Below are 20,791 nucleotides of genomic sequence, written 5' to 3'. Positions count from 1 at the left end.
GGAGGTAGAGGTTTGTGACTCCTGATCTCAGGGTTGTGAGTTTGAGCTCCACATTGGGTATAGAGTCTACTAAAAACAACAACAACAAAAAAATAGTTCTTAACCAGCTACCACCTCAAGGACATGGTAAAGAGGCAACAGACTAAGACGTCCAATCTCTCAGTGAAAGAGGCCTATTATCTTATGTTTAGAGCTATGCCTGAGGGGCAGGCTTCTAATTACACACACACACCTAAGAGCTGACTGTCATCCTCTCCAGAGACATTGGAGGGCAGGTGCTGTCTTCATGCTTTCCTCTGCCACTCTCTAGAGGTCAATGTCTCCCAGAAGGGAGCTCGTACATGCATCTGGTGCCCTGGTTATTATGCCCAGTGCCTGCTTTTTGAGGCTACTGCCCAATGCCCCTTGATCCCTTGGATCTGGTGGGCAGAAGGGCTTGTGTTCCTTGGGTCCCATGTGTCTGCAACAATCAGAGATAGTTCTTGGATGTCTACTATCCCCAGGGCACAGTGCAGACAGCAGAATGAAACATACCCCCAGTCTCTGTGAACAAGACCTATTTGCTTGTCCTGGAGTTTCAGACTGAGAGACAGGCTTCAGGTTCGGCACACATGTAGGGCCCACTGAGGTACTCTCCAGGGATGGAGGCCAGTGGACACTATCTCGGCACTCTGCCTCTGCTTTGTTATAGGTTGCCAGTATCGCCCAGAAAAGAGCTGTACACTCACCTAGAAGCCTGAGTCTTGCAGCTGCTGCTCAGGGGGCATCTCTAGATCATATGGCTCTGTGGCCAGTGAAGCTTATGCTTGCAGTCCTATAGGACTATAATTATTTGCATACTTTAAAAGCTGCTGCCCATGAGTCTCACTTTCAATCAGTCTGAATCTAGGTGTTAACAGATATTGACACTGACAAGCTACTCTCAGCTACCGAGAGCCACTAAAAATAAAGTAGGTTGCTTGGACAATCATAAAGGTTTGAGAAACAACCAAGAGCTAGGGCAAGGTTAAATAATAAGCTTAATCTACATGAGGCCCTTCCTGAAGACTGGGAGATGTGGCTGTTTTATGTAATACATACAAACCAACACAGAATCAAGAAAAATAAAGGCATAGAGATGAATATATTCCAAAACAAACAAACAAAAAAGGTAAAACTTCAAAAAATGATGTTCATGAAACAGAGTTAAGTGCTTTACCTGACAAAGAGTTGAAAATAATGGTCATAAAGATGCTCATCAATCTCAGGAGAAGAATGGATGAACAAAGTAAGAATCTCAATAAAGAGAAAATTTAAGAAGGTACCCAAAAGGAAGTCACAGAGCTGAAGAATACAATAACTGAAATGAAAAATACAATAGAAAGGGTCAAAAACAGACTAGCTGAAGCAGAAGAGAGGATCAGTGAACTGGAAGATCGGGTCCTGGAACTCATTCAACCAGAGCAGCAAAAATGAAAAAAAGAGAAAAAGTAAAGATAGCCCAACACACCCACATTTAGGTGTTTCAGAAGCAGAAGAGAAAAGGAGGCAGAACATTTATTTAAAGAAATAATGGCAGAAAACTTCCCTAATCTGGAGAATGAAACAGACATCAAGATCAAGAAAACCCAAAGAGTTCCAAAGAAGATGAACCCAAAGGGACCCATATCAAGACCCATTATAAGTATCAAAAGTTAGAGGTGTCTGGGTGGTTCAGTCATTTGAGCATCTGACTCTTGATTTTGGCTCAGGTTATGGTCCCAGAGTCATGGTATCAAGCCCCACGTTGGGCTCTGTGCTGAGCATGGAGCCTGCTTGGGATTCATTCTCTCTCTCTTTCTCTCTCTCTCCCTCTCCCTCCCTTTGCCCCTCTCCTCAGCTCATGCTTGCACTCGGTCTCTCTCTCTCTCTCAAGTAAATAAAATGAAAAAAAAAGTAAAAGTAAAAACTCCCATAAAATGTATAAACAAAAAAAATAAAATAAAAGAAATACATCAAAAAATTTAAAGCTTAATGTATCATTTTGTCTTGTAAGGTTTGTAATGTATGTAGATGTAACACGTAAGACATTTATGGTATAAAAGATGGGAAGGGATAAATGGATCCATATATAGTTCCAAGTTTTCTATATTTTAGGTGAAGTGTTAAAATATTAACTCTATGTAGGCTGTAAAAAGTTAAAGAGGTATATTGCAATCCTTAGAGCAACCACTAAAAAACTAAGGAAGGGTTATAGCTAAAAAAAGTCAATAGATCAGGACGTGGTACTATTGGGTTGAGTGGAATGTTTTAAGTAGGATGTGGCAGAGGATGATAAAGATTGTTCTAAGGAAGGGAAACAAAAGGATCGGTAATAAAATTGCTTGTGGCAAAGGAGATTAGAGTGGACGTTATAGTAGGAGGAATAGTGGTCCTCCACCAATATTTCTACCCAGAATGTCAGCATGTGACCTTATTTGGAATAAGCGTTTTTGTAGATGCAATTAAGGATCTTAAGATCATCATGGGTTAAGGTGGGCCAATAATGGGTTCCTTATAAGATACAGACATAGAAGAGAAACACAGAGAGAGAGAAAAAGGCCTTGTGAGCACCAGGACAGAACTGGAGTGGTGATGCCACAAGACGAGGAACACAAGGAAGCACCAGATGCTTGAAGAGGTAAGAACAGCAAAAGAGTGAAGGTGAACCCTTTCCTTACATTATACACAAAAGTGAACTCAAAGTGGACCAAAGACTTAAAAATAAGAGCTAAAAGTATAAAATTCTTAGAAGAAAACAGGAAAAAGCTTCATGACGTTGGATTTGGCAAAGATTTCTGGGATATGACACCAAAAGCACAGTCAACAACAACAAAAAATCAAATACATCAAAATTTATCTTTTATGCATCGAGGAAAACTATCAACAGAATAAAAAGGGAATGGAAGAAAGTATTTGCAAATCATATACCTTTTAAGAAATTAGTATCCAGAATGTGTAACAAATTCCTATAACACAACAACAAAAAGCCAAAAAAACAAGTGGATTCAAAAATGGGTAAAGGACTTGACTAGACATTCCCCCAAAGAAGATAAACAAATAGCCAACAAGTATACGAAAAGATGCTCAACATCTTCCATTATAAGGGAAATGCAAATTGAAATCACAATGACATAACACCTCACACATGTTATGATGGCTCTTATCAAAAACAAAACAAAACAAACAATAACAAAACAAAAAAGAAAAAAACCCAGAAAATAGCAGGTGTTGGCAAGGATGTGGAGAAATGAGAACACTTGGGCGTTTGCTGGTGGGAATGTAAAATGGTACAGCTGCTGTGGAAAACAGTACCACAGTTCCTCAAAAAAATTAAAAATAAAATTGCCATGTGATCCAGAAATTCCACTTCTGAGTCTATACCCAAAGGAATTGAAAGCAGGGACTTGATGACATATTTGTACAGCCATGTGCATAGCTACATTATTCACGACAGCCAGAAAGTGGAAGCAGCCCAAGTGTCAATCAGTAGAGGCATAGATAAACAAAATGTGGCATATACACACAATAGAATGTTATTCGGCCTTAAAAAAGGAGGATTTCTAACACATGTTATGACATAGGTGAACCTTACAGATACTATGCTAAGGGGAATGAGCCAGTTGCAAAAGAACAAATGCTAGATGATTCCATTTCATGAGGCACCTTGAGTAGTCAAATTCATGGGGCTAGAAAGTAGAATGGTGTCTGGGGGGAGGTGGAATGGGGGGCTATTGTTTAATGGGTATGTAGTCTGGGAAAACGTTACGAAGTTCAGAGATGGACAGTGGTGACAGCTGCACAACAACATGGATGCACTTGATGCCACTGACCTGTACACTTAAAAATGTGTCAAATGATAAATTTAAGTTATGCATATTTTACCATAATTAAAACATGGAAGAAAAAGAAAAGACGAGGAAAGGAAGGAATCTTTTTTAGAGACTTTGAGGGAGTATGGTCCTGCCCATACCTTAATTTCAGACTTCTGGCCTCTGCAACTGTGAAAGCATAAATTTCTGTTGTTCAAAGCCATCAAGTTTGTGGCAATTTGTTGTGAAAGCCACGGGAAGCTAATATTGATACACTGAGACTACAGAAGGCAAATAAGACAGAAATGGAAACAGAAGACGCCATGCAATACATCATTATGATGAAGAGCTAGAACAGGACTTTGTACAACTCCCCTAGGAGTGAGGCTGGGAACTGCAGACCATGCATGCTCCCTTTGTGGCACTAGCTCAGTGAGCCCTTGTGCTACCAGGTCAGTGAAAGCCCCCCATCCCCTGCCACAAAGGCATCCCCCAATGCCCCTGCCCCATTGAATAGTCAATGACAGCACTCCCAGCTTGGTAAAAGTATCCATGGCCTCAGACCTCTCAGGGATGAAGATCTAGGACACCTTTAAAGGCAAGCCACCTAGAACAGAAGTGTTACCGTCAAGGGTGATGGGCACCTAGAACATGTACAGAAAAACATGGGTTCAAACTACATGGATCCACTTAAATTATATGCAGGTTTTTTTTCTGAAACAGCATAGTACTATAAATGTATTTTCTCTTCCTTATGATTTTCCTAACGTTATCTTTTCTCTAGCTTACTGTATTTTAAGAATATAGCATATAATACGTATAATATGCAAAATACTATTGACTGTTTATGTTTTTGGTAAGGCTTCTAGTCAATAGTAGGCTGTAATTTAAGTTTTCGGGGAGTCTAAAGTTATATGTGGGTTTTCAAGTGCACAGGGGGTTGGCACTCCTAACCGCCAAATTGCTCAAGGATCAAATGTACTGTTTTTCAAGGATGGCCCTCCTATTGCTGCTGCTTTGCCCAAAGCATAGAGAGCCAGAAGTGCCTGGAAGCTGACTGACTGATCCAGGATTAGGAAAGCTCAGGCTCAAGTTAGGACCAACCCTGGGGAGTCACTTATATCCCGGAGCATCATGCAGGATCAGCCTGAGGCCCAAACCCTACTTTACTGAACTCTGCCTCAGAGTGCCTCAGAGCCCTTTCTTGGTTCCCCATTCCGTAACAGGTTTCTCCCAGAAGTACTTTTTTTTTTTTTTTGTAATTTTTTAATTGTTCTTTATTTTTTTGTGAGAAAGAGACAGAGAACAAGCTGGGGAGGGGTAGGGAGAGAGGGAAACACAGAATCCGAAACAGGCTCCAGGCTCTGAGCTGTCAGCCTAGAGCCTGGCATGGGGCTCAAACTCATGAACCCCGAGATCATGACCTGAGCCAAAGTTGGATGCTTAACCAACTGAGCCACCCAGGTGTCCTCCTGGGAGTACTTCTTCATAAAGCCCTTGTCCAGTATCATCTCAGGATACTTCTTGAGGACTATCCTGGGGAGCCCAACCTGAGGCAAGGGAGAAAACACCTTGACTTGCCCAGTTACAATCTGGCACCTGTATCTCCTAAATATTTCATGTCAAAGGCTGGTATCTTTTCTCAAGGGGCACTTTTTGGGGTTCCTGTTATTCCCAGATAAGAGTTACCTCCTCTGGCTAGATGCCCCAAAACTTCCTCCCCTCTTAATCTCTTCCTTATGTTGCACCCCTCATAGGGTACAACTGTAGGAATCACCTTCCCCCTCCAGATGGCTCTCTTGGTCAGCATCCATTTCTTTTTTCTTTTTTTTTAAAGTTTATTTTTATTTTGAGAGATAGAGAGTGAGCGGGGAAGGGGCAGAGAGAGAGAGAGAGAGAGAGAGAGAGAGAGAGAATCTCAAGCAGGCTCTGTGCTGTCAGCACAGAGCCCAATATGGGGCTCGAAATCATGAACTGTGAGATCATGACCTGAGCCGAAATCAGGAGTCAAGGCGCTTAACTGACTGAGCCACCCAGGCACTCCAGTCAGCAACCGTCTTAAGACAATCTTTTTGTGGAATCCCTGGCTCGCCCCCACAAGCATGCATGTTTGCCCCTCAGAATTTTGGAAGTGCAGGCCTTTCCAGAAACGGGTATTTTCTCTCTGTGAAAAGAGGGCTGCCACTCAGCCTTTGGACTGCCCACATATTCACTTTTGCAGACAAGAATGAGGACCCAGTGCCCATGTTTCCGAACTCTAGGGGACACACTTCTGTATCTGAGTGGTCCCTGAAGGCCCCCTGCAGTGCACTTGGGCAGTACTAGGAGGGAAGAATTCTATAAATGCTTTTCTGTCTTAGCTGATCAGTCTCCAAATCTCTCCAGTACACCCTCAAAGTAGGGGGATGGGCTGATTAAGCTGGCAGAACTGGTTTTTGGACAACCTCCTTCATAGGCCTTCCAAACTTCATCTAAGACTCTGCATTAAAATGGCACCTATTATTTTCAGGTTTGAGGCCACAGCTGAAACTCCAGACTGAAAGCGTCTCATTTTCACATCTTGTTACATAGATAAGGCTCCTTGTGCATACACTTTCCTTCAAGTTTGGTAATTCTGAGCCGCTACTGGTTACAAAGCTCCTCCAGCAGAGAGGAAAAAAAAAAAAAAAAAAAAAAGGGAGAAGCAGGCATACAACACTCCCATTCAGGTGGGAGGGAAGAGAATAAGACCATCAACAGGAGACGCACCTGAATACACAAGCAAAAAACTCATTGGGATTAATGCTGGAAACCTCAGTCTTATAACTTCTGTGTTCTAGCAGCTAGAATCTGGTTCATTAGGAAATCCCTACATAACTTCATTCCTCTTTACCTGTTCTCTGCCAGCTGGTTTCCTCAGAACTTAGGATACTCCTTGGGATAAATTTCTTAATCCTTGGAACCCTCCAAGTTGCTCAGGGCCTATAGAAGGGCCTGGGGTAGGCTCTGGCAAAAAAAGTTCACACTAAATTGCTGAATAATGCACTGCCCTACCTCTCATTGCCCCTCATTTTGGACTCTGCTTGCAAGCACCCACCTCATCCTCTCCAAGATGGGAGAACTGCCAGAAAGAGGGACCTGCAAACATGAAGACATGAAGTTATGAGGGTTGATGGCCTGTTCTGGGAAAAATGAGGAGCCAGAACAGGAAGTGGAGGAAAGCATAGTGAGAAATGAATTTGGAAGGGTGTATTGGAGTTACACTGGGAAGAGCCTTCCGTGCTACGTGCCTGCCATGTTGCTACTCAGGAGTGAGGAGTGGGACACACAGACTGCCTACCTGGTTTTAACCGGTATGTCCGTGGCTATTATTGAGGGGAAATATTTTCTAAATCCAACTCTCTCACATCTACATCAAAGACTTCTTGGCACATGTATAGTCTTGTTCAAGATCCTAGACTTGAGTCTGGCACTCAGGAAGCCAAGACCCTTTCTGCATTCACCAAAATGATCTAGAGCATCGTTGACTTTTTTTTCCTCTTGTAAAGTTTGAAACATTATAGAATTACTCATTTCTTAAAATATCTAAATTTTTTCAGCATAAATTTAAAGAGTCGAGAAGAATATGGTTTTCAGTGTATTGTAAATATTGACATTTAAAAACAAAGCTGTTCTGTTACTCTTCTCAGTGAAATTTAAATATATAGTAATTTCATACCATAATCCTTTTAAAATATACATGAACAAGCTGTTTTTCAATAGGTGGAAATTTTATATCCTTTTTTTTTTTGTTCCTTGAATTCTTATCTCCATTCCATTCCCCTCCCCCACCCCCCCGCCCCCAAGTTTTATGCTTGAAAGTCTTAATGCTCACCTTATCCTACGTCTCTTCTGTATGTTATAGTTTTCATTTTTGGTGATTACAGGCTTGGAATGTTGGTAAAAAAAAAAAAAAAAAAGCTTTCTGCATTTATATTATCATTGTAGGGTCACCTGGGTGGCTGAGTCAGTTAAGTCCCTGACTCTTGGTTTTGGCTCAGGTCATGATCTCATGACTCGTGAGAGTGAGCCCCACATCGGGCTCTGCACTGCTGGTGTGGAGCCTGCTTGGGATTCTCTCTCTACCTCTCTCTCTGCCCCTTCCTGCTTGTGCTCGCACATGCGCGCACTCTCTCTCTAAATAAATAAACTTAAAAAATAATCATTGTAATTGTTATTAAATGCAAGTGGTCAAACAGTACATTAACATTTTGAAAAAAAAATTTTTTTTTTAACGTTTATTTATTTTTGAGACAGAGAGAGACAGAGCATGAACGGGGGAGGGTCACAGAGAGAGGGAGACACAGGATCTGAAGCAGGCTCCAGGCTCTGAGCTGTCAGCACAGAGCCCGACGCGGGGCTCGAACCCACGGACCGTGAGATCATGACCTGAGCCGAAGTTGGACGCTCAACCGACCGAGCCACCGAGGCGCCCCAGTACGTTAACATTTTGATAAACAACAATTAAACATAATTTTATTAGAACTACTTCTTTAAATCAACCAATAATTTAAATAGTTTGCATATCCATGCATGAATATTACTCACTGCTAGAATGAGAGGATTCAGCATCAAATTTTTGTTTGTTTAGTTTATTTTTATTTACTTTGAGAGAGAGACAGTGTGTGAGCAGGGAGGGGCAGAGAGAGAGGGGGAGAGAGAATCCCAAGCAGGCTCTGGGCTTTTACTATGGAGCCCAACGCAGGGCATGATCTCATGATTCATGAGATGATGACCTGAACTGAAATCAAAAGTCAGATGCTTAACCTACTGAACCAGCCAGGTACTACTCAAATTTATTTTTAGGTCAAATTTTTATAGATGTTAGTACTTAAGAGGCTTGTTTATGTAAAAATGAAAATTGTCTTATAGCAATGTTATGCAACTTCTTTGGATTCCTTCAAAGTTATTGTGTCAAATATTACATAGTGACCAGTCAGCACAATCATTATTTTTGTTTTTATTTTTGAGAGAAAGAGAGTATGAGTCGGGGAGGGACAAAGAGAGGAGGACAGAGGATCTGAGGATCCAAAGTGGGCTCTATGCTGATGGCAGCGAGCACAATATGGGGCTCAGACTCAAGAACTGCGAGATCACCACTTGAGCCAAAGTCAGATGCTTAACTGAGCCACCCGAGGACCCCACAAAATTTTAAATTATCATTAAAATTTAATTCAACCATCAATTTTGTTGAGTGCAAAGTTTTGGAAATCATCTTAGTAAAAGCATTTTTTATACAGTCACTAGAGAAATTCACCGTCTCAATTTCTGGAAAGCATACCTAAAAGTCTTTATCAAGATTTACAAAATAATTATTAATTATACCTGCATAGCAGAGACAGTCCTATGTACTCACCATCTACTTTATTTCCTTTTTTCTAGGTGTGCAGGGAGAGTACATTGTTTAGCCTCTCTTGCAGCTTCTTAGGGCCATATGATTAGGTGCTGACCAATAAACAGTGAGCAAGAATGATGTGCTTCTGAGATAAGGCAGTTACAGCTGGTGACCCTCTCCTCTGTCCTCTCTCTCCCAACAATATGGGAGACCATGAATTCTAGATGGTGTAACTGTAAGATAGAAGGCTAGCTGACCTCTTTGGACTGTGAATGAACAAAAAATGTGTGTTAAGGCATTATGTTCCCAGGGTGTGGAAACTTAGTAAGATTTCTGCTTGGTGAGGCTGAGTGGCATTTCCCTGAATTTTGTCCCACTGTGTTTCTGATTAGCATGGGCCACAAGGTAGTTCCTGTGGGGGATTTGAAGAGTAGAAGTGAAACTGAAGTAATTTTGTAGCCCATACACATTGTCATCGGTCTGCTCGCTTACGTCCTTGGTGTGAAGAGTGTCTGGGTCCACTGTCACTCCATGTTCCCTTACAGCCTTCTTTAGATTCTCTGAGTCTGGGGTCACAATTGTGCGGTCAGCTATGTGACGAAGGGCTCCAGCCTCTGCAGGACAGCTACACCACCAAGGTCAGAGGAAATAAGAACTTACAGGCTTCAGTCTATCCTCATGGGGCTCCAGTTTGGCTTAGGCTTGCTCTCCCCCATTTTATATCCTCCTTCCCTTCCTGACTGCCTGCCCCATGGACTTTAGATCCAGTGTTGAATGTGAAGACAATGGGCTTACAGAGACTGCTTAATTAGATTTAACAATTATATAAGGTCAACTCCTTGTAAAAAAAAAATCCCTTAACCCACTGAGTGATTCTGCTTCTCTGACTGACTGGACTGATATAGAGGGATAATTTGCTACTGTGGCATCGTCTATTCTATTCTAATACAACCTTTCTTTACTCTTTCACTTGAAGGTATCTTATATAACCTGATAAGTTTAAAAAGGGTTGAGAAAGCACAAATATTAATTTCCATACATGTCTGTCAATAATTGGTGAAATGTTTCTATTTACGTGCTTTAAATGTATTTTCCTAAAAATTGTGAAACTAAAGATATAACTCATCTAAAATCTATTATTGACAAAGCCAGTCTACACTACCAAACCAGTCAGCCAAAAAGACTGTCAGATAAAGTCTAGCTTTGTTTTTCAGTTCAAAAAAATGTGCTAATATGTATGTTTATGATAACTACCTTGTTTTTAATTCTATAGATAGATGGATAAGGCATGGAGCCTAGTCATACGGATAAACAGGCTGCTGCTATCTTCAAAAAAATTTTTTTAATGTTTACTTATTTTTGAGAGAGAAACAGAGAGACAGACAGACAGAGTGTGAGTGGGAGAGGGGCAGAGAGAGAGGGAGACACAGAATCTGAAACAGGCTCCAGGCTCTGAGCTGTTAGCACAGAGCCAGACGCAGGGCTCGAACCACAAACTGTGAGATCATGACCTGAGCCGAAGTCAGACACTTAACTGAGCCACCCAGGCGGCCCGGTGGCTGCTATCTTTACTACTTCTTACTGCTGTTCTCTTTCCTAGAGTTTCACAAGATTTTCTCTTAAGAGAACTGCATTCTTTGGGCCACCTGAGTGTCTCAGTAGGTTCAACTTCCAACTCTTGGTTTCAGTCTCCTGGTTTGTGGGATTGAGCCCCAGGCTGTACTCTGTGCCTACATCACAGGGTCTGCTTGGGATTCTCTCCCCTTCTCTCTGCCTCTCCCCCATGCATGCTTTCTCTCTCTCTCTCTCACTCAATAAATAAATAAATAAACAAACTTAAAAAAAACTCTCCAGATTAAACAAACAAACAAACAAACAAAAAGAACTGCATTCTTTGACTTTAGTTGCAAATGAGTTAAGTCAAAATTTCAGTGCAGGGTGCATGGCGCTCAGTCGGTAGAGCATGTGACTCTTCATCTTGGGATCATGAGTTTGAGCCCCACGCTGGATGAAGAGATTACATAAAAAAAAAATAAAAAAATAAAAATAAATAAAAATATTTGAAAAAGGGAAGGGCATGTGATTCGCTCAGTTGGTGGAGCATGTGACTCTGATCTTGGGGTTGTGAGTTTGAGCCCCATGTTGGGCATAGAGTTTACTTAATAAAAAAAAATAATAAACTTAAAAAAATTTCAGTGCAGCATCCCTCTCTATAGTAATGTATCTGAATCAAAAAAACCCATCACAGGTGAAAATATACCATTTTAAAATGCCACTCTTGGTCTTCAAAGGTATTCATAAGAAAGGGAAAGACATAAAACCCTCCCAAGGGTTTATGGTGCCTTGATTAAAAGAGAACTCACGAGAGTCCAATACTTTGAATTAGCATGCATACCCTCTCTCTTTTACATCTCTATTAGTTATCTATTGCTGTGTAACAAATTAACTCAAAATGTAGCAGCTTAAAATAAACATTATTGAGGTACCTGGGTGGCTCAGTAGGTTAAATGTCTGACTCCTGATTTCTGCTCAGGTCATGATCTCCTAGTTTGTAAGTTTAAGCCCTGTGTCAGGCTCTGTGCTAACAGCACAGTTTGGAATTCTCTGTCTCCCTCTCTCTCTCTTCCTCTCTCCTGCTCATGCGCTCTCCCTCTCTCTCTCTCTCAAAAATGCAAAAGAATGAAACTGGACCATTTTCTTACACCATACACAAAAATAAACTCAAAATGGATTAAAGACCTAGATGTGAGACCCGAAGCCATAAAACTTCTAGAAGAAAATATAGGCAGTAGTTTCTTTGACATCAGCCTTAACAACGTTTGTCTAGATATGCCCCCTCAGGCAAATGAAACAAAAGTAAAAATGCAATATTAGGACTACACTAAAATAAAAAGCTTTTGTATAGCAAAACGAAATGAAAAGGTAACCTACTGAATAGAAGATATTTGTGAATGATGTATCCAATAAGGGGTTAACATCCAAAATATAGAAATAACTTAAGCAACTCAACACCAAAAATGTTCGATTAAAAAATGGGCAGATGACCTGAACATTTTATCCACAAAGACATACAGATGGCCAACAGACCCATGAAAAGACGCTCAACATCATTAATCATCAGGGAAATGCAAGTCAAAACCACAATGAGATATCATCTTACGAGACCAGGGCTCTAACCCCTGAGCTACGGAGCATCACAATGAGATCTCATCTTAACACCTGTCAGAATGACTAGTATCAAAAAGAAGAAATGACAAGTGTTGCTGAGTATGTGGAGAAAAAGGAACCCTTGTTCACTGTTAATGGGAATGTAAATTGGTGCAGCCAGTGTGGAAAACGGTATTAAGGTTCCTCAAAAAATTAAAAATAGAAATATCATATGATCTAGTACTCCACTATTGGGCATTTACCCAAGGAAAATGAAAAATACTAACCTGAAAAGATACACACACCCCAATGTTACTGTAGCATTTACAAAGCCAAAATATGGAAGCAACCTACAAGTCCATTGATTGAGGAATGTTAAAAGAAGACGTGGTATGCATACACAGTGGGATATTATTCAGCCACAAAAAAAGAGTGAGATCTTGCGATTTGGGACAGATGGATGGACCTAGAGGGTATTGTGCTAAGTGAAAGAAGTCAGAGAAAAAAACCAAGTACCAGATGATTTCACTTATACGTGGAATCTAAAAACAAAAGAAACAAAAAGCAGAAAAAACTAGTAACTAGGAACAGGGCATCAAGTACTAAGGGGCAAAGACAACTCTAAATAGAGAAACAGCAGTCATAAGGAGCAACCATTACCTTTAGGGCTGATGCAGAGTACCTGAGGAAGAAACTTGGAGGAGCCTTCCACCCTCACAGCTAGGCTGAGATTCAGACCTTACTGGCGAGACGGTTAATTATGACCCATTGGATGGTGACATTTGCTGAAGTGCTCCAGGTTAGGGCTGGCGAGCAGGAAACTGCCCACTGAGGCTGTCACTGAGTTCACTGGGAAGCCACCCTATGAATGTCCCAGCCACCCGTGTATATGTGTTGGGGGGCTGGTTTGGATATGGTTCTGCAAACCATTTGCTGCTGTATACCACAAAAGCAAGAAGGAAAATAAAGTATATTGGAATTAGGAAGAGAAGATCCTCCATCTGCTTGTGTTCCTCTAGGAACGTTGTGCCAGCAGGCAGAGGAGAGGGGAAACATTCAGAGGGTCCCACTCTTGTTTTTCAAAGTATGTAAAAGAAGTTGGAACTGAGAGGCTATTAATTGATAACTGTGGGTTATATTACATATACTGCACGCGTACCATACTGTCTTTGTACAATCTAAACAATTTTGAATTCTGAATACGTTTCAGACCTTAGGGTTTTGGTTAAGGGATTGTGGACCTGACCACTTTGTTGTTAGCAGGTCTTGTAAACCCCAAAGCAGAGCTATCTGAAAAACTGAAATATGCCTCAAGGCCTTCTGCCTTTATTGATGACCAAATGTAATCACCAGCTGGCTTCAAGCCTGAAGCAATAAAAATACCTGAGAACCTGAGTTCTTGTTTGACTAAAGTGGTAAGCCTTGGCTCAGCTTGTCTCTCGTATAGCTGGGGTAAGGCTTCTATCAATATAAGACTTTTTAAATTCCTTGAGCTCCTGGAATTTGACCCAATAGTATTTTTTTCCTCTTACAGTAGAATATGGTTTTAATAAAAAGATAGAAACCTTGAGTTATCTCCATTATAGTTCTAACGCCAAGGGCTGCAAACTCAAATATCTCTATGGGTTAGGCGTGCAATTTAAATGAGCGGAGCCTGCAGACAGAAGACAACAGGGGGCAATGGTGACAGTGGAAATCTGTAGAGCACATGCTTCCTATAAAGAAGTTAGTTGCTACTTAACCATTGCATATTGTTGCCATGTATATCCAATATAGTCAGATTCTCTAATATTTCAAGATAAGATGGAAATTCAGACTTTGTGAAAATGTCAAATTTTAAAACGATAAATATGGTGTAGGATAAACATACATATTGGGGAATACAGCTTGTGACTCCTACCCTCACCCTATGTGCCAGGTCCTGTGGCAAATACTGGGAACTCAGAGGTCTTGGTTGGGTGTTACACTGGTAGTCCCAGTGAACCATGATTGCTTGTGAACAGGCTTGCATAATCCCTTTCCACATTCACTCTGGGTTTGGCTCTATGACTCGCTTTGGCCAACGGGACATTAGCAAGCGTGGTGCAACCAAAAGCTTGATAATCATTTGCTCACTGGGGCTCATCTTCTTGGAAGCCAGTCACCATGCAGAAATTTGAATGATAAGACACCAGGTGGAGAAGACATGCCTGAGAGGATGAGAAGCTATTTTGATGAGCTCCCAGCTGATTGCAGTCTCTATGAGTAACCTCAGCTTATACCATGTGGGCCCAGCTGAGTCCAGTTGACCCACAGAATTGTAAAAATAAACCACCGTTTTTAAAGTTACTAAGTCTTGGGCGTGGTTTATTATGATACAAAAAGGTAAGTGAAACAGAGGTCATTTATCCTAACTCCTGTTTTACTAATGAATGTCCCAATGCCTAGACAGGGGACGGGTTCTAGTTAAATTCAGACAGCAAGTTAGTGGCAGTAACTTTCCAATTCTGTGCTCTCTTTTCCTACTGCTTTTAATTCCTTTGGTGGAAAGCACCAAAGGACTGTGAAACTTCAAACTCTACCAGTGTGGAACTTACACTGTGCCCTGCATGCATACAAATTACTGTAATAACTTGATCCTTAGAAATAGAAAGATTTCTAGGTCATCAAGCCCCCTCACTTTACAGGTACAGAGAATGCAAAACACTAGAGAAAGAGAAAAGCAGCTTCTGATATTTAGTTGTAATGCTACTAGATGATAGCTAGCCCTCTTAGGTAGACCTTGTGCTCTCCTGTTGAACATAGTTTGGCAGAATGTAAACATCAGATGAGGCCATTCTCTGACCATGGATAGATCAAGACAAAGACAAGACCGCTCCTTAGTTACATTTGAAATCAGATAAAACACGAACATTGTCCAAACCACAAAAAATGACCAAACATCCGTCATCTTGGCTAATGAGGGGTTTCTGCTTCTTTACCAATTACAGCTGCAACCTCAATCTAGTGTTCCCGTGTTCTAGGAACAACTGAGATGCCCCATCATAGAATTACCCCCATTTCCTGACAGCATCTGATCCAGAGTAAAGCCCCACTTCCTTACACCCTCTCCCAAATCACCTAACAACTCTCACTTAAGATTTTTCATGGTGGGTATTCTCCTTCATTGCAACCAGTAATTAGCCCAACTTGTTCAATCAGCGTGTCCCTAGTGGTCTTTGGTTAGTGACCACTGACAGACCTGACAAAGTTCACACAGAGATGAAGGCAGAATTCACTAGGAGTCTCCAGCTGTGGTCCTTCTTAGCGCCCACTCTTTTGGTTAATGTCTGTTTTCCCACCACTAGAATTAAACTCCATGATAACCGAATCCTTCTCTGTAACGTTCGGAGCTGATTTCCAGTGCCTAGACTGGTACCCGGCAGAGGCTGGAAGTTTAAAAAATAAGTACTTTCTGAACGAATGACAAAGAGGGGCCCAATATGCACAGGTTCCCTTTCATTTCTCTGCTCTTCCCAGTTCGTGGTGCGTACAGACAGCACCAATTGTTCATCTCCATAAACCCACTTTCCCCAATTAAATTTCCAAACCTCTCACTCCTGGGATGCCCATACTCTCAGAGCCTCCTCCCTTGCCTGAGCTTCTTTCGCTGGCTGGCACCCTCCCACACCTGGGCGCCAGGGCTTCTTAACGCACCTAGAACCCACCTGTCTCCAACATCTGTCCCTATCACCAGCGACTCGCTCACCAGCCTCCCCGCTACCTAGGCGTCTTGTGGACACTGCGGCGTCGAGTGCGCATGTGCGGAAATCGGTCCACACGCAAAATTTCTGACGAGTGAAGAGTTACCTCGGAGTTTCCGTCCCGGTCCGAAGCTCCTGGGGCTGCCAGGAAGTCAGGAGAAACTAGCCGGAAGGAGAATCCGCGCGAGGGCTTTCTGGGACATGTAGTTGTGGCGCTCCTGAGGCCCTGTTTTGAAGGAGCCCTTCATTCTTTAGGTTTGCACGTGCCACTTTCAAAGTCCAGTGCTACTTGCGGCTCAGAATTCAGCTTCGGGGTGCCAAGAGAGATAGCCTGGTGTTGGCTTCTCGTTCCCACAACGCTCTGCGGGCTCCCCGGCGCCTGCTGGGAGCTGTAGTCCTCGATCGGCGTACTGCGTTCGCCGAGGGGGAGGGCGGAGCTGCCGGCGGCCCGGGCGGGCTGGCAGCTAGAGTGGGTACGATAGCCGCCTCCGCCTCTGCCGCCTCCGCCGTCGCCTCCTCCGCCCGGGCCGTTCGCTGCTGCGCGGGGAGAGCGAGGCGGGGCCGCCGGGGCCGCCATGGAGCCCGACTCGGTGATTGAGGACAAGACCATCGAGCTCATGGTGAGTGCGGCCCGCTGGACCGTTCTTCCGTCCGACCGGCCCCGGGCGGGCCTGCCCACCTCAGCGTCCGGCGCGAGGCCGGCTCCGGCCCTTCCCCGCCGCCGCGGCCCCGACCTGGGCCCCCCGCCTTCCCTGGCCTCGGGGCCGGCGCGGTTCCTCCAGATCCCTCGAGATCTCAGGCCGGACCTGGCCCGGCCCCCTCCATGCTTCTCGGTTCTCATTCCTTCCTCTGTCCTATATCCGGGCCCGTCTCTCGAAGGACCCTCGTTCGCTTCTGCTGTGGCCTTAGCGCACACTCGGTCTAACATCTCATTCTCCTTCTCTTAGAAGGGGATTTTTTTCTCTATTTCTCCGGCCCAGGCCTGCACCGCTCTTGCTAGCCCCACTCAGGCCGAGTGAGATGGTGGTGGGAGGGGGGTTAGGAGGAGATGGGTCAGGGCCTCGGTCTCCGCGTCCTAGTAGGGGTCTCAGCACCCTCTCCCCAGCGTAGGGCTGTGTGGATGCCGGGATAGGCCCTACAGGGGTGGAGGTGGGAGCTGCGGGGTTTGTAGATGTGACGTATAAGGGGCCTCTTTCCCGGGCCCCTGTGGTGTCCGGCTTCTCGGACAAAGGGTTTCCTACTCCGCGATGAGGGATGTTTGCATAGCAAGGCCCCAGGTACTCCGGATTCCATCTCCCAGGAAAGGGAAACTGTAACTTCATGTTTTTCAGCGCTGCTTTGGGAAAATTGGGGAGGAGCGGGGTAGGGTTGTCCTCATCACTGCCGCCAGTTCTTTCTTATTAAAAAAAAAAAAAAAAAAAGAGAGAGAGAGAATCCTAGGCCCCTGGGGAAGCGATCACTCTTCTGTTACTAGCCATTGGTAGCCATGCCGGACTCCCTGGCCCTACAGACACCCCAACCGCTTTCCGCCTTAGGACTTGGAGCCAGAAGGGGTTTTTGGAGACAGGACTGTGAGAGAGTGGTTACCAGAAGCGAAGAATTTGCTGCTTGGTGGATGGATTGGTGGAAGAAAAGAAACATGGCAGCTATTACCTGCCAATTTGAACATTGGGGGAATCAAACTGGGCTTTGGAGAGTTGGGAGGAGGAAGTCTTCAGGGTTTCTTTCCTGTGGAAACCTTGACAGTTTCTTTGTATCTCTCCTAACACAGTAACCACCTCAACCCCAGGGTTGAGAGGGAAGATGAAAGAATCTACTTAACCCAGCACAATGTTTTCCTAGCCAGATTTTCTCCAGTGTGAAAATGTTTATTGAGTCAGTGATTCCACTGGGTAGGGTCGGTGACATCAGAGCCACTTCCCCCATTTAATGCTATAAATAATAAATGGTGACACTGAAAGTCTGTTGGATAGCTGCATGGTTTCTGTGGATGATGGTATCTGGGGAGTTGAGCTGCATGTTTTAAAAATGGAAGTACAGTAGCGTAAATACACAACTTAATATTTGCTGTCCTTTGCATAATTCACAGAACTAGACCTCTCCAGTATTCTTTAAAGCTAGAAGGAAAAAAAAAAAAAAAAAAGCTTTGGTTGTTCCTGCTTTGGGCTCGTGTGCACACGTGTGCTTGCTTTTTCAAGGATGTTGTCACTTGTGAGTTTTTCTTTGATTTTCATGTAGTAAGTAATTTTTCCTTTTTCAGTATAATTTATCAAACTATCGTAGTCAAGCCTTTGTATTCTGAAAATTTTGTAGTGGGTTATTTTGGTAAATATCTTCATTGGGATTCCACGTATAGTACATCCGTGTTCTTATGGACGTACAATACAAGCACTTAAACTGGAGGAGTACTTCATATGGAAAAATTGTAACTTGGTGCCTCTTTGAAATTGGCTGTTCTGTGCTCCTTCCATTTTCATTCATTTAAAAAATGACTAAAATGTCTTTATTTTCAAAAGACTTAGAAGAAATACTGCATAATTCATTTAGTATTTTTGAGTGTATGGTAAAAAACAAAAAACAAAAAACTCTGCCCTAAATTTGTTGGTTCCCCATGCTCATAACTTAAAGTTTTGATTATACATGATTGTACTTGTCTGTGATCTGAAAAGGTATTTCAGCCTTTCAAGGACGCTATATACTGGAATTCTCAGAAAATTTAACAAAGAGAGCAATTTTGAAATGGCTTTTCATATACGGATTTTGATATTCTCTCAAAGGGATACCAGTTAAGACTCTTAGGCAACCCTTTTCATAAACATGTATGTATTTATTTTAGCGTAGTGGATAGTGCAGGTATTTAACAACTGATTTAGTAAATCCAGGATTGGATGTAGGAATGATAATGCCTTAAAATCTAATTGCATGTGGCTCTCTGTATTCGCTGCATTTTAATTACAGTTTCCAGAACTAGGTTAAAAATACTTTTTACGTTGGTTCTAAAATAACATGATTGAAAGAAAGGAATGGGTTAAACTGATGGTATGTTAAGAGCCTAAAGCATGAAATATTTTTAGATTTTTATGAGTCAGCTTCAATACTCAAATATTTGTGATTGTGCTGCCTGTACCAGTTTGGTACTTAATGGTTAACAGGATAACTTTCATTTGATATTCCAGAGAGTGCTATATTAAAGACAGGAAACAGACTTTTGGGGTATCTCCAGTTTCTTAATCTTCATCCTTCCACTTCTTTTGATTTTGATTCTTTTTCTTTTTTCCCTTGTGTTTTTGTTTTTCTTTTTAGTTCGCTAGGAAATAAAGCTGGTGATAGCCCAATAATTAAATCTCCAAAATATAACCTCCCTTTGTGACTCCTATCTCTGCCTAAGGCTGGGTCCACAAAGAATGCTTCTCCAAGTGACCTACCGCATAGGGTTCAGTCTTTAATATAGACTATAAACTCTTGATTGAGACGACTGAATTTATAATTGCTGATGGTAAATAATTTAACCACCAAATGACTTTCATGGCCTTATATTGGACTATAGTACTTAACTTAGTTTGTGGGACTTTGTTTCTGACTTTGGTAATATGAGTTTTATTATTAATGAGGTAGAGAAGTAATAATCCAGTTGGAAGTATGTCTATGTCTAGTGCGGTGGATATCACTGGAAAGAATGAAAACTGCATTATGTATCACATGATGTTTTTTAATGCTTGAGTTAGGAGTAGGAGTTGATGTTCAGGCACTCATTGCTAGAAAGCGCTCACAGAGCTGCTGATTGGAAGAGAAAGATGGTAAGTTTTCTCTATTAGAAGATAGCAGAAGCTGATGTTAAAGTTTTAGGAAAGGTAACCCTTGCTTTCTCTATGGGTGTGAGCGTGTGCCCACCCATCACCCCCAAGCACAAATTATACTCTTATTAGCTGTTGGATGGTCCCCCTCTTTGGTAAGTGACCTTAAGTGACTCATTTTCTTTTTGTGTTGTCTCTAAGTGGCTATATTACTTGTTGAATGTAGTAAAATACATTGGACCTAAGAAGGTAAGATATCAATGCTATTTTTTAGAGCTGTTGAAGTATAGGCAGGCTACAAGGCTAAGGAGATGAAAGAAACTAAGTAAAGTTATGGGAAATTTTTCTTTTTTTTCTTTTTGGATTGTCCCCCTCCTTCCTGTCATTGGTTCTCTAAGTGGAGTAAGTGGGATTGTTTTTTAGTGACTGCTTTAAGAAATTGGATCTTAGTTTGTCACTATCACTTACCCTCATTTACCTCTAACCATGTGTTGATTTACCAAATGCCGATTAAATAGACAAAGGTTTAATTAAGTAGGGTCCGAATGGAATAAACCACATACGTATACCTACTTATAGACTCATTTACCTGCCTCAAGACACTGTGGCTCAAATATATCAATTTTTTGCTCCTGATTTTTGAGCAAGTTAGCTGCCCCTTCAGAAGTGACAAGGACAAATATGATCCTGTGCGCACATCTTGGTACTCCTGGCTCCTGACTGTTCTAACCTGAAAACAGAGAGCTGGCATAGGAAGGTCACTAGGCCATTACATGGGTTCACAGAACAGCACTTAAGGCCACTTGACCCTTGAACGACGTGGGTTTGAACTGTGCAGGTCCATTTATAATAATTTTTTGTTTTTTTACAGTACTGTAAATGTATTTTCTCTTTTTATGATTGTCTTACTATCTTCTTTAGCTTACTTTATGTAAGAATACAATAGGTGATACATATGAAATACAA

General features: G+C 42.2%; 2 protein-coding genes across 16 annotated transcripts in view; one reads left to right on the top strand and one right to left on the bottom strand.

The window, feature by feature from the left end:
• The window catches only part of LOC144616372 (uncharacterized), a 70,578-nt gene extending 54,190 nt beyond the window's left edge, over positions 1-16,388 (bottom strand). For 2 of the 6 annotated variants that reach the window (XM_078446839.2, XM_078446838.1), the window contains exons 1-2: positions 15,996-16,127; positions 6,886-6,926 (exon numbers count right to left, since the gene is read on the bottom strand). In XM_078446839.2, coding sequence (XP_078302965.1) covers positions 6,886-6,926; positions 15,996-16,008 — 54 coding nt within the window. In that variant the 5' untranslated portion in view covers positions 16,009-16,127. The other 4 variants (XR_013555602.2, XR_013555598.1, XR_013555600.2 and 1 more) reach the window with 3 other exon arrangements.
• Positions 16,389-16,425: 37 nt separating this feature from the next.
• The window catches only part of FBXW11 (F-box and WD repeat domain containing 11), a 119,525-nt gene continuing 115,159 nt past the window's right edge, over positions 16,426-20,791 (top strand). For all 10 annotated transcript variants that reach the window (XM_060635030.3, XM_060635028.3, XM_060635027.3 and 7 more), the window contains exon 1: positions 16,426-16,651. In XM_060635030.3, the coding sequence (XP_060491013.1) occupies positions 16,607-16,651 (45 nt within the window). In that variant the 5' untranslated portion in view covers positions 16,426-16,606. The remainder of the gene's footprint in view (positions 16,652-20,791) is intronic.

Source organism: Panthera onca, chromosome A1 (genome assembly GCF_046562875.1).
Source record: "Panthera onca isolate mPanOnc1 chromosome A1, mPanOnc1 haplotype 2, whole genome shotgun sequence".
In the NCBI taxonomy this organism is placed as follows: Eukaryota; Metazoa; Chordata; class Mammalia; order Carnivora; family Felidae; genus Panthera; species Panthera onca.
Note: the sequence above shows the minus strand (reverse complement) of the source record. Positions and strands in the feature narration are given on the sequence as shown.